Below are 19249 nucleotides of genomic sequence, written 5' to 3' on the forward strand. Positions count from 1 at the left end.
CTGTCACTCTCTACCTGTCCTCCATGTGTAGTGTGGGGTCTGTCACTCTGCCTGTCCTCCATGTGTATTGCGGGGTCTGTCACTCTCTGCCTGTCCTCCATGTGTAGTGTGGGGTCTGTCACTCTCTACCTGTCCTCCATGTGTAGTGTGGGGTCTGTCACTCTCTACCTGTCCTCCATGTGTAGTGTGAGGTCTGTCACTCTCTACCTGTCCTCCATGTGTAGTGTGGGGTCTGTCACTCTGCCTGTCCTCCATGTGTATTGCGGGGTCTGTCACTCTCTGCCTGTCCTCCATGTGTAGTGTGGGGTCTGTCACTCTCTACCTGTCCTCCATGTGTAGTGTGGGGTCTGTCACTCTCTGCCTGTCCTCCATGTGTAGTGTGAGGTCTGTCACTCTGCCTGTCCTCCATGTGTAGTGCGGGGTCTGTCACTCTCTACCTGTCCTCCATGTGTAGTGTGGGGTCTGTCACTCTCTACCTGTCCTCCATGTGTAGTGTGGGGTCTGTCACTCTCTACCTGTCCTCCATGTGTAGTGTAGGGTCTGTCACTCTCTACCTGTCCTCCATGTGTAGTGTGGGGTCTGTCACTCTCTACCTGTCCTCCATGTGTAGTGTGGAGTCTGTCACTCTCTACCTGTCCTGCATGTGTAGTGTGGGGTCTGTCACTCTCTACCTGTCCTCCATGTGTAGTGTGGGGTCTGTCACTCTCTGCCTGTCCTCCATGTGTAGTGTGGGGTCTGTCACTCTCTACCTGTCCTCCATGTGTAGTGTGAGGTTTGTCACTTTGCCTGTCCTCCATGTGTAGTGTGAGGTCTGTCACTCTCTGCCTGTCCTCCATGTGTAGTGTGCGGTCTGTCACTCTCTACCTGTCCTCCATGTGTAGTGTGGGGTCTGTCACGCTCTACCTGTCCTCCATGTGTAGTGTGGGGTCTGTCACTCTCTACCTGTCCTCCATGTGTAGTGTGAGGTCTGTCACTCTCTACCTGTCCTCCATGTGTAGTGTGGGATCTGTCACTCTCTACCTGTCCTCCATGTGTAGTGTGAGGTCTGTCACTCTCTGCCTGTCCTCCATGTGTATTGCGGGGTCTGTCACTCTCTGCCTGTCCTCCATGTGTAGTGTGGGGTCTGTCACTCTCTTCCTGTCCTCCATGTGTAGTGTGGGGTCTGTCACTCTCTGCCTGTCCTCCATGTGTAGTGTGAGGTCTGTCACTCTGCCTGTCCTCCATGTGTAGTGCGGGGTCTGTCACTCTCTACCTGTCCTCCATGTGTAGTGTGGGGTCTGTCACTCTCTACCTGTCCTCCATGTGTAGTGTGGGGTCTGTCACTCTCTACCTGTCCTCCATGTGTAGTGTAGGGTCTGTCACTCTCTACCTGTCCTCCATGTGTAGTGTGGGGTCTGTCACTCTCTACCTGTCCTCCATGTGTAGTGTGGAGTCTGTCACTCTCTACCTGTCCTGCATGTGTAGTGTGGGGTCTGTCACTCTCTACCTGTCCTCCATGTGTAGTGTGGGGTCTGTCACTCTCTGCCTGTCCTCCATGTGTAGTGTGGGGTCTGTCACTCTCTACCTGTCCTCCATGTGTAGTGTGAGGTTTGTCACTCTGCCTGTCCTCCATGTGTAGTGTGAGGTCTGTCACTCTCTGCCTGTCCTCCATGTGTAGTGTGCGGTCTGTCACTCTCTACCTGTCCTCCATGTGTAGTGTGGGGTCTGTCACGCTCTACCTGTCCTCCATGTGTAGTGTGGGGTCTGTCACTCTCTACCTGTCCTCCATGTGTAGTGTGAGGTCTGTCACTCTCTACCTGTCCTCCATGTGTAGTGTGGGATCTGTCACTCTCTACCTGTCCTCCATGTGTAGTGTGAGGTCTGTCACTCTCTGCCTGTCCTCCATGTGTAGTGCGGGGTCTGTCACTCTCTACCTGTCCTCCATGTGTACTGCGGGGTCTGTCACTCTCTGCCTGTCCTCCTTGTGTAGTGTGGGGTCTGTCACTCTCTACCTGTCCTCCATGTGTAGTGTGGGGTCTGTCACTCTCTACCTGTCCTCCATGTGTAGTGTGGGGTCTGTCACTCTCTGCCTCTCCTCCATGTGTAGTGTGGGGTCTGTCACTCTCTACCTGTCCTCCATGTGTAGTGCGGGGTCTGTCACGCTCTACCTGTCCTCCATGTGTAGTGCGGGGTCTGTCACTCTCTGCCTGTCCTCCATGTGTAGTGTGGGGTCTGTCACTCTCTACCTGTCCTCCATGTGTAGTGTGTGGTCTGTCACTCTCTACCTGTCCTCCATGTGTAGTGTGGGGTCTGTCACTCTCTGCCTCTCCTCCATGTGTAGTGTGGGGTCTGTCACTCTCTACCTGTCCTCCATGTGTAGTGTGGGGTCTGTCACTCTCTGCCTGTCCTCCATGTGTAGTGTGGGGTCTGTCACTCTCTGCCTCTCTTCCATGTGTAGTGTGGGGTCTGTCACTCTCTACCTGTCCTCCATGTGCAGTGTGGGGTCTGTCACTCTCTGCCTCTCCTCCATGTGTAGTGTGGCGTCTGTCACGCTCTGCCTGTCCTCCATGTGTAGTGTGGGGTCTGTCACTCTCTACCTGTCCTCCATGTGTAGTGTGGGGTTTGTCACTCTCTACCTGTCCTCCATGTGTAGTGTGGGGTCTGTCACTCTCTACCTATCCTCCATGTGTAGTGTGGGGTCTGTCACTCTCTACCTGTCCTCCATGTGTAGTGTGGGGTCTGTCACTCTCTGCCTGTCCTCCATGTGCAGTGTGTGGTCTGTCACTCTCTGCCTGTCCTCCATGTGTAGTGTGGGGTCTGTCACTCTCTACCTGTCCTCCATGTGTAGTGTGGGGTCTGTCACTCTCTACCTGTCCTCCATGTGTAGTGTGAGGTCTGTCACTCTCTCCCTCTCCTCCTTGTGTAGTGTGAGGTCTGTCACTCTCTCCCTCTCCTCCATGTGTAGTGTGGGGTCTGTCACTCTCTGCCTGTCCTCCATGTGTAGTGTGGAGTCTGTCACTCTCTGCCTGTCCTCCATGTGTAGTGTGGAGTCTGTCACTCTCTACCTGTCCTCCATGTGTAGTGTGGGGTCTGTCACTCTCTACCTGTCCTCCATGTGTAGTGTGGGGTGTGTCACTCTCTGCCTGTCCTCCATGTGTAGTGTGGGGTGTGTCACTCTCTGCCTGTCCTCCATGTGTAGTGTGGGGTGTGTCACTCTCTGCCTGTCCTCCATGTGTAGTGTGGGGTCTGTCACTCTCTACCTGTCCTCCATGTGTAGTGTGGGGTCTGTCACTCTCTGCCTGTCCTCCATGTGTAGTGTGGGGTTTGTCACTCTCTGCCTGTCCTCCATGTGTAGTGTGGGGTCTGTCACTCTCTGCCTGTCCTCCATGTGTAGTGTGGAGTCTGTCACTCTCTACCTGTCCTCCATGTGTAGTGTGGGGTCTGTCACTCTCTACCTGTCCTCCATGTGTAGTGTGGGGTCTGTCACTCTCTACCTGTCCTCCATGTGTAGTGTGGGGTGTGTCACTCTCTGCCTGTCCTCCATGTGTAGTGTGGGGTGTGTCACTCTCTGCCTGTCCTCCATGTGTAGTGTGGGGTCTGTCACTCTCTGCCTGTCCTCCATGTGTAGTGTGGGGTCTGTCACTCTCTACCTGTCCTCCATGTGTAGTGTGGGGTCTGTCACTCTCTACCTGTCCTCCATGTGTAGTGTGGGGCCTGTCACTCTTTACCTGTCCTCCATGTGTAGTGTGGGGTCTGTCACTCTCTGCCTGTCCTCCATGTGTAGTGTGGGGTCTGTCACTCTCTACCTGTCCTCCATGTGTAGTGTGGAGTCTGTCACTCTCTACCTGTCCTCCATGTGTAGTGTGGGGTCTGTCACTCTCTACCTGTCCTCCATGTGTAGTGTGGGGTCTGTCACTCTCTACCTGTCCTCCATGTGTAGTGTGGGGTCTGTCACTCTCTACCTGTCCTCCATGTGTAGTGCGAGGTCTGTCACTCTCTACCTGTCCTCCATGTGTAGTGTGGGGTCTGTCACTCTCTACCTGTCCTCCATGTGTAGTGTGGGGTCGTTTGCCTTAAGGACATTATTACAAAGGACAGACTTAGATACATCAGCTCAGCAGAGAACATAGATTAAACATGACTGGCTTGGGTACAGAGGCTCAGAACACAGTATCACACATGGTAGGATTGGATGTTCCAGCTAACTGCACAGTATGACACAAGAAAGGCTTAGATACATCAAGTCAGCAACACAGTGGTACACATATTAGACTAAAGCGGACTTTACACACAGCGACATCGCTAGCCATGTCGCTGGTGAAAGCACCCACCCCCGTCGGTTGTGCGTCACGGGCAATTCGCTGCCCGTGGCGCACAACATCGCTTCCCGTGGCACACAACATCGCTAGGACCAGTCACACGTACTTACCTGCCTAGCGACCTCGCTGTGACCAGCGAGCCACCTCTTTTCTAAGGGGGCGGTTCGTTCGGCGTCACAGCGGCGTCACTAAGCGGCCACCCAATAGAAGCGGAGGGGTGGAGATGAGCGGGCGGAACAAACCCGCCCACCTTCTTCCTTCCTCATTGCAGGCGGCCGCAGGTACGGTGATGTTCGTTGTTCCTGCGGTGTCACATGTAGCAATGTGTGCTGCCGCAGGAACGACGAACAACCTGCGTTCTGCAACAGCAATGATAATCGGGATTAGAACGACGTATCAACGATCAACGATTAGGTAAGTAATTTTGATCGTTAACGGTCGTTCCTGCGTTTTACAAGCAACAACGTCGCTAACGAGGCCGGATGTGTGTCTCGAATTCCGTGACTCCCAATGACATCTCATTAGCGATGTCGTTGCGTGTAAAGCCCGCTTTAGACACACCACCAAGCCTTTCTGTATCACATGTAACAGGCTTCGATATATTGACACTGCAGATAGCATCATAAATGATAGGCTTAGATACAGCAGCTCAGCAATCTGGGTATTCTGGAAGGGTTAGGTCATAACCAAGAGGAGCAGGGTTAGGCAGGGCTTAAACTTCCCCCAAAATGTTGAAAACTATGGTTAACTGCTATTGAGTCATTAAAAAAAGTCAAATGTAATATAAAATAATGGACCGAAACGCGTTTCTTCTTTAACTTTTTTTTTAATTGAATCCTTCAACTTTTTTAAGAAATCATAAATAGTCTGTATCCCTTCTAAACACATAAAACATTGTCAAGGTATTTACAGTTTAGTGTTTTGTTTTTTTCAAGAGCTTGTTTAAAGGTCATCAAACATATCTACAGAAGAACTGAGGCTCTCGGTGGCAGAACGGAGGTAAGACTCGAGCCCTGGTCGGAGGCCAGCACCCAAGTCAGAGTAATTTTCTTGAAGTTTTCTTCATAAAAAGTGCACGACACAGCAAATAAATAATGACTCATATAAATAAATAAAAAATAAATTAATTTCTTAATTCCTGGCACATACATTTTGGGTCTCTTAAAGGGGATGAGACGTGAAACAAAGGCAACAGAAGCAACACAGGGAAAGACAATGGAAGTAGAGTGTAGATGTAGCACCGACATGAGGTGAGAACTTAGAGTAAAGGCCTTCAACCCATAGCTTGGGTGTTTTTTTCACATCTCAGAATCCATAATGTTGAACCCTTTCAGCTCCATGTGATCTACTCCTTGGCTCCAAAATCCAAGGTTGAACTTTCATCATAACGTCATACATTTTATGGACTATGAAATGTCTTGAGTTTTTTGGGTCAATTCATACTAAAAGTGAGAAGGTCCTGAGTACATCCAGGAGAGGTGGCCCCATAGCAAATCATATATGTAACCAGACATGGTTCCTGTTGTTGATGACCTTCCTACCCCAAGTAAGGTGGTGTGAGCCTCTGACCAATTCTACATTTTGGAAGAGCCATCTACTTGTCAACATCAACCATGAAGACTTAAGATGACTGCCATATCCTCCTTTCTGCTGGCTTCTGTGATGTTACTCTTGAACCAGTTCTCCTTCACTTTGGAGGCACTACCTACTTGTCAACACCAGCCATGATGATCTAGAACGACTAACAGACCCCCCCCCCACTTCTGACTCTAATGACCTTCCTAACCCTAGTAGGGTGGTGTGAGCCTCTGACCAACTCTCCTACATTTTGGAAGAGCCATATACTTCTCAACATCAACCATGAGGAATTAGGACAACTGCCATATCCTTCTTTCTGCTGGCTTTTGTGATGTTACCCTTGAACCAGTTCTCTTTTATTTTGGAGGCACTACCTACTTGTCAACACCAACCATGATAAACTAGAATGACTGACAGCTCCCCTCTGACTAATATCCTTAATTATGGAGGGGCCATCTACCAGTCAATTCTAACCACAAGGAACTAGGATGAATGATATATCCTTCTTTCTGCTGGCTCATGTATCTCTGGCCAATTCTTGTATTTGAAGGACCCATCTACCTTTCAACAACACCCATATGGAACTAGGAAAACTGACATCTTTCTTTCTGCTGACACCTTAATGGTATGTACACCATTGTCGCAGAAGGGTGTACATACCGTCCTTCTTTCTTCTGGCTCCTATGGTATGACCCTCTGACCAACATCCTTAATTATGGAGGGGCCATCTACCAGTCTTCACTAACCACAGGGAACTAAGATGACTGATATATCCTTCTTTCTGCTGGCTCATGTAGTGTTACTCTCTGACCAATTCTCTTTGATTTTCGAGGAGCCATCTACCTGTCAAGACCACCCATGAGGAACTAGGACAACTGACATCCTTCTTTCTGCTGACTCCTTAATGGTATGTACACCCTTGTCGCGGAAGGTAGAACATTATATTTGCAAAATTAAAATTTCCAAATTTCTAATCTATCTAGTTAGTAAGGAGCAGATTACGTTACCTTTGGCTATGAGGTCATCTACATTGCTGTCTTTCATGCTCCAATCTAGAGTAGGTAGTATTGGTTGTTGCATTGGGTCTTCCGAATGTGAGTTACTTGAAGATGGAGACATACAGTTTCACTTTTTACTATTTGCCATAGATCAGTTAAAGGGAACCTGTCACCAGTTTTTTGCCCTTTAAGCTGCGTTCACCACCAGTGAGCTCTTATATACAGCATTCTAACATGCTGTATATAAGAGCCCAGGCTGCCGTGTAGAAAATAAAAAACACTTTATAATACTCACCTAAACAGGTCGCTAATGTGGATGTGGCTGAAATGGGCATCTTCGTCCTTCGTTGCCGACGCCTCATCTTTCAGACAATCTTCATCATCCTTCTGAAGCCTGTGTGCATGACACATCTACATCATACACACTCGCCAATCCCACGCAGGCGCACTACAATACTTTGATCTGCACAGGGCAGATCAAAATGCGCCTGCTCAGTACCTGAATGCCGGCGAGTGTGAATGACGTCGGACGCATCATGCACCGTGGCTTCAGAAGATGGAGGACAAAGATGGCCGTAAGAGGAGGCGCTGGCACCGAAGAACGGCGCTACCCATCTGACCAGTCTGCACCGGAGGGACCTCCTAGGTGAGTATTATAAAGAGTTTTATATGTTTTATACAGCGGCCTGGGCTCTTATATACAGCATGTTAGAATGCTGTATATAAGAGCCCGGTGGTGGTGGCCGCAGCTAATAGGGCAAAAAACTGGTGACAGGTTCCCTTCAAATGAGAACTTCAGGAATGTCGTCTATGTAGCGTCAATAACTGACTTTCTTTCACTTATTAAAGACAGTCTCTTGATTTTTGTAGCCCCTCATTGAAGTGGTTAATGACTTACGAAAATGTATCACCCAACAACAAGCAACTAAGACTCGTAGACACAGCTCTCTTCATTACCATCCATTGAACAGACTAATCAACTAGATATTGACTTTCATATGAAAGGAAAGTGCACATTTGATACTATATTCTCAATAAGTAGCTTCCTGCCTAGAAACGGACTATTTATTCCACTATACCAATAGGAAACTGTACATGGGGCGGTTGAAGTAACTTTTCGATGGGACGCTAAAGAAGGACAAGAGGTTACTATGTAGAACATATGGTTTTGATATGAGCGCTACGTGATATCCATATGAGACATATGGATGGATCAATAAATGGAGCTTTAAAGATTCTCCTTTGGGAGAAGTCCACCACCAATGGTTGTCTATGGTGCCCGTGAAGACAAAATTGTCAGACTCCATTGTTATCTATGTGTACACTGCATCTATCTGTCTCGGGAGAGGTATCTTAGCCAAACTAGCAGACCACCCTTCAGTAAATAATGAACAAGTGCAACTTGACCATAAGTCTGGCGTTTTTTCAAGAATTCAAGGCCCATAATATGGTCTTTAGAGTTCTTGAAGATGAACAATGGGCTTGTATGTTCATAGGTAGATAGAATTTAAGGTCCTAATTCCATGTAACAATCCCATCAAGTCCATATCAATGATAAGATGTGACTACGCTTGTGGAATAAACCTGGAATCGGTGACCAGAATTTGAGATATCTGGAAGGCAGGTGCTTTACATTCTACATTGGGAGGTGGGGACTCTACGAAAATCCATCAGAGAAGAGAAAAAAATATGTCCCCAAAAGGTATTCCTCTGTCGTAAAATGTTCTAGTCTGAAGCTGAGTACAGCAGCAATAAAAGAAAGAGGATGAGCTATAACTCAATTTAGTGCACCTTGAAGATATTACACATCTAAAACATGGTTGAGATAAGAGATGTAGCAGATAGCTAGTCGTAGGATCTCAATTTTGGAAAGTTTCTTGTCTGGGGGAAGAGTTGGCAGAAGCTTTCTCAACTCTGCAAAGGCCAAATTGAATGCTTCCACCCGTATGCGTTCCCGTGTAGCATGTGCTGTGCGGTATTTGGCCGTCGCCCTTCTCCTTCTTCTCCTCTCTTCTCTACTTAAGTGCTGAAGCTCTCGTTTTACCGCATCACTCGCTTCGCAAATCCGCGTTTCTCCACATAAACTGATCCCTCCCGCATCATTTAGTCCCCCTCCACCTCCACAATCACTAAACACGGACTCAGTCTCTGAATGAGCGGGGATTTCTGTTTGTTCGGAGTTTAACATCATTCCTCTATCAAGATATTTTTAGATTACGTCCCTTTGGATACCCCAGATCAGTATATAAAGTGCTTCAAAAAAGACAACGTCCTCTGGATCTCATGGATCGCGTTGGGTTATATGGGTTGGCTGCGAAATGCGTTGCTTTCGATGTGGGCTCAAACAATGCACTTAAGAGAAAAAAAAAATTTACTCATAAAAGTGCTCAACTGAGATTAAGCTTTTATTTTCCTCTCTGCTCTCTTGTTTTTGTTTTCCCCCTGGAACAAAAGAGAAATAGAGAGATTATAAAAGGATTCCTTAATGGCTATGAAGGGAGTTGTGCCAGCAAGATAAAAGGTGAATTTAATGAAAATGAGGTTGTATGGTATGTATGAGAAGAATAAAACCATACAAAAGAATATAAAGCTAAATAAAAAAGAAGTAACACGATTAGGAACGTTATAAAAGTAACAGAGGTTTATTTGAAAAACGATAAAAAGGGCAATCTCTTATTTCAACTATTACTTATATAATGGCAACACAGAAACCCAATACACCAAACATATAGAAAGATAGGAAAAATGTTCCTATAGTATGATTGTTCCTACCATAAAAAAAATTCTGATCCAAGAAGAGGTCAACAATTTCCAGAAACAATCTCAGCTGAATTAGCTAAAATATTGGCAGATTCATGATCAATAAATAGAATGAGAAAAAAACAAACTGTGAGAAAATTCTTCCGTTTCAAAAGTGGCCATTGATTCTCCCCTCTTGAAATCAACATCTTACAGTAGATGAACAGTTAATTAGGCTGACTTATTTAGCCTGTTGTCATCCTTGGGGTATTTATTTATCTTTAGACAGAATGAAAACCTAGTTTCTGGTACCGTAATGGGGTCCACATTAAGCCCATTGCTTCTTATTAATGTAATTGTGTTCTTAAAAACATATGGAATAAGAATATTCTCTGATGGCATTATATATTACTTGATTTACTATAGATAATTACAAAATGCGCAGGATAGGTATTAAAATATGATGGTTACATTGGTATCAAGGCAGAAATCATGATGAGGTGAGGAGGTAACCATTGTCAGGACCAAAACTAAAATACAATGACTATTGTACTATACCTCCACTTTGTGTATCCAGTCAAACCAAAGGTATATATATGTATATATATATATATATATATATATATATATAATTATTTTTTTTTATTTATTTATTTAATAGTGTGATATTATTGTGGAACTACAACTCATGAAACATGAGGTGTGGAGGTACCCATGGCGGGACCAAAGCTGAAATATAATGACTATTGTACTACACATCTACATTGTGTATCAGTGAAACCAAACGTGTATACATATAGATAAATATACACATTTAGTAGTCCGATATTATTGTGGAACTACAACTCCCATTATCATAAAGGTATGAAAAGGAGTGTAATTATTCAAGTCAAGAGCTAAAATTAAATGGATCTCCTCATAAAAATGTGTGCTTTTCAGAAGTCTTGACAAACTAGATGTCGTTGGAGCTGTTTAGGTTGCTTTGACAGAAGACTACAAGTCAAGCACTTATAGACACAAGAAAAAGTACTAAAAGAAAGGGCCATAAATGTGTGTGTACACATGCACACTATAAAGCATTAGTCATGAAAAATAAGATGTCATAGTAATGGCAAATATATTATGTGTCAGGGGAAGGTGGCAGAACATTAATGGAGAGAAAATAACCCAGAAACGAGCCTGGAACGAGGGAAAGATGGATGACAGGCCAAAGAAAAATGCGCTGATATCACAGTCAAAGATTATTTCGAGAGTAAAGTGTCTTCTCCTCTCACACTAAGTGGAGCTGACGGGGAGGACAAATGAGAGACACAGAAGCAAGCACCCAAAGGCACTGGCCGGAGCCCGGAGGGAACGCAGCACATTTCATAAAGATAGATGTAAATGAAAATGCATTTTTCTCTCTGGGGTCTCCTGAGACAGGACAGGTGGTGGATGGATGGGAAGGAGAGACAGAGGGAGGGGGATGGAGAATGGGTCTGGGGTGGGGGGGTATATTAAATTAGCCCGTATGTCACAGATTCTACCACTGGAGACATATGGAACCCAACACAGCTGTTTTGTGCAATGTGTCTGAAAAGGTCTTAACTCCATGGGGGTCCCAGTGGGAATGTGACACACATAGACGCTCCTCCCAGTATACCCTCTTTTCGGTCCATGTAAACAACAATATAAGTCTGTCTATCTATCGAAAAAGTTGCTGAAGTCACTGGTCTTACTATTACTGAGATTTTGCAGTTTAGGGTTTCCGGTTTGGAAGCACCTGGAGAAGTCTCATCCACAGGTTGTCCATGACTATAATGAAAAGTAACTGTAGGCGAGCCGGGTGATGAGAGAAGCTGGCGGCTATACAATGTTCTCCTAATCAGCCATAAAGCCCAAATTTCATGCTTTACCTAGCACCAACAGCTGGGCCTAATGTTAACCTGTTCAGCGCTGAGGTCCAATTATATAACCAATGCTTAGTCGTATGATGCAGAAAGAATAGGGAAAAAATCAAGATATGTATATGAACAAAAAGATTAAATGATAGATAGAGGGATAGATAGAGGGATAGAGGGATAGATAGATAGATAGATAGATAGATAGATAGAGGGATAGATAGAGGGATAGATAGAGGGATAGAGTGATAGATAGAGGGATAGATAGATAGATAGATAGATAGAGGGATAGATAGATAGAGGGATAGAGGGATAGATAGATAGATAGATAGAGGGATAGATAGACAGATAGATAGATAGATAGATAGATAGAGGGATAGATAGATAGATAGATAGACAGATAGAGGGATAGATAGATAAATAGAGGGATAGATAGATAGAGGGATAGATAAATAGATAGATAGATAGATAGATAGATAGATAGATAGATAGATAGATAGATAGATAGATAGAGGGATAGATAGAGGGATAGATAGATAGATAGAGGGATAGATAGATAGATAGATAGATAGATAGATAGATGGATAGATAGATAGATAGATAGATAGATAGATAGATAGATAGATAGATAGATAGATAGGTAGATGGATAGATAGATAGATAGATAGATAGGTAGATGGATAGATAGAGGGATAGATAGATAGATAGATAGATAGATAGATAGATAGAGGGATAGATACATGATAGATGGATAGATAGATAGATGGATAGATAGATGGATAGATAGATAGATAGAGGGATAGATAGATAGAGGGATAGATAGAGGGATAGATAGATAGATAGAGGGATAGATAGATAGATAGAGGGATAGATAGATAGATAGATGGATAGATAGATAGATAGATAGATAGAGGGATAGATAGATAGAGGGATAGATAGATAGATAGATAGATAGATAGAGGGATAGATAGATATGACTCTTCTTTTTTATGTTTGGCAAGTGCTGTCTGTTTTGCAGTGCATGTAGTCCAGTGGTCCATGGACTCGAAAGCTCATCTTGGTTTCAAATTAGTTCTGCTTTATTTTTATATATGGTATTTTATTGTATCTATGTTTCATTTTTTCCTTCTTTTCATTTGTCTACTAACCTATGTATGCAGCTGATTCCTTCTATCTTAGATATCTTTTCTTTTTGTTTCTTACTTTATTTCTTTTATTATTTCTTTCTTTCTCACATCTATTTATCTATCTATCCAGCTATTTCCTTTGTTTCTCTATTTTTCTTTCTGTTTTTCTTTCTTTCTCTTTTTCTTTCTTTCTTTGTTTTTTTATTTTTCAAATCTATCTAACTTCCAGCTGTTTCTTTCTGTCCTTGCTTTATTTCTTTTTTTCTTAATCAATTTAACTTTCCAACTTTCCTTCCTTCCTCAAATCAATCTATCCAGCTACTTTCTTTCTTTCATCTATCCAGCTATTTCCTTGCTTTCTTTCTCTAGTTTTCTTTCTGTGTATCTTTCTGTCTTTCTCTCTTTCTTATTTCTTCTATCTATTCAGCTATTTCTTTTCTCTCTTCCTTTCTTTCTTTCTCTTTCTTTCTTTTTCTTTCTTTCTCACATATACAGTATGTTTCTAACCTCCAGCTGTTTCTTTCTTTCCATCCTTTCCTTTATCCACATGTGTTGCATAGAAGGTCTGTCTATCTATCCCTCTATCTATCTATCTATCTATCTATCTATCTATCTATCTATCTATCTATCTATCTATCTATCCCTCTATCTATCTATCTATCTATCTATCACTCTATCTATCTATCTATCTATCTATCCCTCTATCTATCTATCTATCTATCTATCCCTTTATCTATCTATCCCTTTATCTATCTATCTATCTATCTATCTATCCCTCTATCTATCTATCTATCTATCTATCTATCTATCCCTTTATGTATCTATCTATCTATCTATCTATCTATCTATCTATCTATCCCTCTATCTATCTATCTATCTATCTATCTATCTATCTATCTATCTATCTATCTATCCCTCTATCTATCTATTTATCTATCCCTCTATCTATCTATCTATCTATCTATCTATCTATCCCTTTATCTATCCATCTATCTATCTATCTATCTATCTATCTATCTATCTATCTATCTATCTATCTATCTATCCCTTTATCTATATATCCCTCTATCTATCTATCTATCTATCTATCCCTCTATCTATCTATCTATCTATCTATCTATATATCCCTCTATCTATCTATCTATCTATCTATCCGTCTATCTATCTATCCCTCTATCTATCTATCTATCCCTCTATCTATCTATATCTATCTATCTATCCCTCTATCTATCCCTCTATCTATCCCTCTATCTATCTATCCCTCTATCTATCTATCTATCCCTCTATCTACCTATCTATCTATCTATCTATCTATCTATCTATCTATCTATCTATCTATCCCTATATCTATCCCTCTATCTATCTATCTATCTATCCATCCCTCTATCTATCTATCTATCCCTCTATCTATCTACCTATCTATCTATCTATCTATCCCTATATCTATCCCTCTATCCCTCTATCTATCTATCTATCCCTCTATCTATCCCTCTATCTATCCCTATATCTATCTATCCCGGTTGTACATCCTCATATCAGCTCTGGAGCCTTGTCTTTGCCATTTAGAGTAAGTGCTGCTCCTCTCTGGTGAATTACTCCAGATAATACCCGTGTGTCGTTTCCCTCTCTCCATTTTATCCCATGGTGACATGTCGGTAGGCGGAGGGGCTGTTGATGATTAATGGGCACACCTATTGTCAGGAGGAAAACAGGATAAATATGGCCTCTTTTCTGTACCAGACCTGGGAATTTCATCTGATTACCGTGGCCGGGCGCTCCGGATTGTAGGGCACATCGCTAACCACTAATGTAATCTTACAGATTGGATTCTGGAAACACTGAGGGGATTAAGGTGTAAAATTCACAGAGGAAAGAGGACATTATTTCATTTCGGCAGACACCATCTATAACAGATGTCATCATTGAATTACACGTGTACACAGATATATGTATGTATCCATTGTCAGGACTCATCTAATATTAATAAAGTTTAGCAAAAAAAAATAAATAAATAACGTAAAAGTAAAATCAGTCCAATAGCCCGTCTGAAAAACTTTTAAACGGGTTGTCTGAGAATTGGTAGAATGTTTTAAAAAATCATAAAATACATTTGTGAGGATTGAAACTAAATATCGGTACAATTAAAGGGGAAAAAAGGTGTTAAATGGGACCTCATATTTTATTCTTGATGCTCCTCTGAGTACTACGCATTTCATTTTTTTAAAATCCACCATACGGTTCCAGAGATATGGGATTTTCTATTTGTGCTAATTTCTATAGTCTTTATCATGGGGGCGTGTCTTAGGCTACTTTTCACAATTTCTCTGCAAGCTCCACCCCCTTTGTAGCAACCATAAAAATGGTCACTAAATAAAAACATCAATATCTCCAGAGCCGTATGTCGGATTTGAAAAAAACAAAAAACAAAATACTCAGTGGAATAGAAGGAATAAAATATGAGAAAAATTTAGATTTTATTGATCCTCCTTAAAACGTTTTCTTTAAATTTAACCTTTTTGATTCCAAAAAAATGTAATTTATGATTTTATTTGTTAAATTCTAAATAAACTCTACAAAAAATGGTTTAAAAAAATAAATAAATGCAAAATAAATGTGAAAAAAATGGGTTGTGCACAGTGAGATGACTTTTTTTTTTAATGAGTGTGGCAGCTCCTTTCTCGGCTCATTAGTGTGGACAATGGGATTAATCTATTGAAATTTCTCCGGGACCTGATGGGATTTTGTCGGCATTGATGGTCGATGACAAAGTAACGCGTGTCGTAAAGTTGAACAACCTTTTTTTTTTAACTCGTGTGTCATACTCGATCCGGAAAAACTGCGCTCTATGAAATGAAATGTAAGAGGCATCCAGTTTATACCGGCTGCTGAGCCTCCATATATAAGCAATCACACGGCCCACTGGAGCCTCGTTAGAGGTGTTTATTGCTTAATGAAATGTGAGCTGCTGGAAAAAAAAACTACAGTGACAGAACAAGGAAAGTTGGGATTTAACGAGATCCGAGAAAATTCCCTAATTGCTTGTAAGTCCATGTGATGGAGTGAATTTGGGAATATCGGGGGTTTTTAGAACAGTCATAGGGGATCTAAGGCGTTAATCTGAATTTAAGGGGGACATTTATTGTTATTTTCATATTTTTCTTTTTCACCAATTTTGTCTTTTTTTATATATATATTGAATATTTTTTGGGTATTTTTTAATATTAGTTCAATTAAATGGAGGAAACTCCTTTAAAACAACTTTTTGTTCAATGAGTTACTAATTAAGAAATGAGTTTAGAATTAAGAAAATAGGCCAATTTGGAAAGATAATGACTTTTTTATCATAAATTTGGATTTTAACAAAAAAAAGTTAATAAATGAAACGAATTTCTTACAAAAAAATAAGGGAAAGATGATAAAAGAAATCGAGTCTGATGGAAACTTCTAAATAATTCTATGTTAACGAAATTAAAAAAATATGAATGGTTTTGTGCTTGGAAATGTTTTTGTTAGACAGATTAAGATTTTTGAGTTTTTTCACAACTTTTTTTTCCCTGTATTAGTAAATTTGAAGAATTTTTTATTGTATAAATTGTCTTAAAGGCAAAACATTCAACAGGACAACAAGGATCTGAGAAGATTGTCAGCCCGACATACGGCCGGGACAGAATCGCCCATCTGTCACAGGTTAGGAGGCTGCCACTGATCAATTGTACGGAAGCTGGAAGTGTCTCTTTGTGTGAAATGTAATCTCAGAGAGAGGATAGAGGGATAGATAGATAGATAGATAGATAGAGGGATAGATAGATAGATAGATAGATAGAGGGATAGATAGATAGATAGATAGATAGATAGAGGGATAGATAGATAGATAGAGGGATAGATAGATAGATAGATAGATAGATAGATAGATAGAGGGATAGATAGATAGATAGATAGATAGATAGATAGATAGATAGATAGATAGATAGAGGGATAGATAGATAGATAGATAGAGGGATAGATAGATAGATAGATAGATAGATAGATAGATAGATAGATAGAGGGATAGATAGATAGATAGATAGATAGAGGGATAGATAGAGGGATAGATAGATAGATAGATAGATAGATAGATGGATAGATAGAGGGATAGATAGATAGATAGATAGATAGAGGGATAGATAGATAGACAGAGGGATAGATAGATAGATAGATAGAGGAATAGATAGAGGGATAGATAGATAGATAGAGGGATAGATAGATAGATAGATAGAGGGATAGATAGATAGATAGAGGGATAGATAGATAGATAGAGGAATAGATAGAGGGATAGATAGATAGATAGATAGAGGGATAGATAGATAGATAGATAGAGGGATAGACAGATAGATAGATAGAGGGATAGATAGATAGATAGATAGATAGATAGATAGATAGATAGATAGATAGATAGAGGGATAGATAGATAGATAGATAGAGGGATAGATAGATAGATAGATAGATAGATAGATAGATAGAGGGATAGATAGATAGATAGATAGATAGATAGAGGGATAGAGGGATAGATAGATAGATAGATAGAGGGATAGATAGATAGATAGATAGATAGATAGAGGGATAGATAGATAGATAGAGGGATAGAGGGATAGATAGATAGATAGATAGATAGAGGGATAGATAGATAGATAGAGGGATAGATAGATAGATAGATAGAGGGATAGAGGGATAGATAGATAGATAGAGGGATAGATAGATAGATAGATAGAGGGATAGATAGATAGATAGAGGGATAGATAGATAGATAGATAGAGGGATAGATAGATAGATAGATAGATAGAGTGATAGATAGATAGATAGATAGATAGATAGAGGGATAGATAGATAGATAGATAGATAGATAGATAGATAGAGGGATAGATAGATAGATAGATAGATAGATAGATAGATAGATAGATAGAGGGATAGATAGATAGATAGATAGATAGATAGATAGATAGATAGAGGGATAGATAGATAGATAGATAGATAGAGGGATAGATAGATAGATAGATAGATAGATAGATAGAGGGATAGATAGATAGAGGGATAAATAGATAGAGGGATAGATAGATAGATAGATAGAGGGATAGATAGAGGGATAGATAGATAGATAGATAGAGGGATAGATAGATAGAGGGATAGATAGATAGATAGATAGATAGAGGGATAGATAGATAGATAGATAGATAGATAGATAGATAGAGGGATAGATAGATAGATAGATAGATAGAGGGATAGATAGATAGAGGGATAGATAGAGGGATAGATAGATAGATAGAGGGATAGATAGATAGATAGATAGATAGAGGGATAGATAGAGGAATAGATAGATAGATAGAGGGATGGATAGATAGATAGAGGGATAGATAGATAGAGGGATAGATAGATAGATAGATAGATAGATAGATAGAGGGATAGATAGCGGGATAGATAGATAGATAGATAGATAGATAGACAGACAGACAGGACAGATAGAGGGATAGATAGATAGATAGATAGATAGATAGATAGATAGATAGATAGATAGCTAGAGGGATAGATAGAGGGATAGATAGAGGGATAGATAGATAGATAGATAGAGGGATAGATAGATAGATAGATAGATAGATAGATAGATAGATAGATAGATAGATAGATAGATAGATAGATAGATAGAGGGATAGATAGATAGATAGATAGATAGATAGATAGAGGGATAGATAGATGGATAGATAGATAGAGGGATAGATAGATAGATAGATAGATAGATAGATAGATAGATAGAGGGATAGATAGATAGATAGATAGATAGATAGATAGAGGGATAGATAGATAGATATATAGATAGGGGGATAGATAGGTAGATAGAGGGATAGATAGATAGATAGATGATAGATAGATAGAGGGATAGATAGATGGATAGATAGATGTATAGATAGATAGAGGGATAGATAGATAGATATATAGATAGAGGGATAGATAGATAGATAGATAGATAGAGGGATAGATAGAGGGATATAGATAGATAGAGGGATAGATAGATGGATAGATAGATAGATAGATAGATAGAGGGATAGATAGATAAATAGAGGGATAGATAGAGGGATAGATAGATAGAGGGATAGATAGATAGATAGAGGGATAGATAGATAGATAGATAGAGGGATAGATAGATGGATAGATAGATAGAGGGATAGATAGATAGATAGATAGATAGAGGGATAGATAGATAGATAGATAGCTAGATAGAGGGATAGATAGATAGATGTATAGATAGAGGGATAGATAGATAGATAGATAGATAGAGGGATAGATAGATAGATATATAGATAGAGGGATAGATAGATAGGTAGATAGATAGATAGATGGATAGATAGATGGATAGATAGATGTATAGATAGATAGAGGGATAGATAGATAGATATATAGATAGAGGGATAGATAGATAGATAGAGGGATAGATAGAGGGATATAGATAGATAGAGGGATAGATAGATAGATAGATAGATAGAGGGATAGATAGATAAATAGAGGGATAGATAGAGGGATAGATAGACAGATAGATGGATAGATAGATAGATAGATAGACAGATAGATAGATAGACAGATAGATGGATAGATAGATAGAT

At 40.8% G+C, this 19249-nt stretch overlaps 1 protein-coding gene across 2 annotated transcripts in view; it reads right to left on the bottom strand.

Annotated features, from left to right (window-relative positions):
* Window positions 1–5138: 5138 nt before the first annotated feature.
* NHLH1 (nescient helix-loop-helix 1) overlaps window positions 5139–19249 on the bottom strand; it is a 70860-nt gene continuing 56749 nt past the window's right edge. For both annotated transcript variants that reach the window (XM_075330057.1, XM_075330056.1), the window contains exon 2: window positions 5139–9316. In XM_075330057.1, coding sequence (XP_075186172.1) covers window positions 8676–9065 — 390 coding nt within the window. In that variant the 5' untranslated portion in view covers window positions 9066–9316 and the 3' untranslated portion in view covers window positions 5139–8675. The remainder of the gene's footprint in view (window positions 9317–19249) is intronic.

The sequence above is a fragment of the Anomaloglossus baeobatrachus genome, chromosome 12 (genome assembly GCF_048569485.1).
Source record: "Anomaloglossus baeobatrachus isolate aAnoBae1 chromosome 12, aAnoBae1.hap1, whole genome shotgun sequence".
Lineage (NCBI taxonomy): Eukaryota > Metazoa > Chordata > Amphibia > Anura > Aromobatidae > Anomaloglossus > Anomaloglossus baeobatrachus.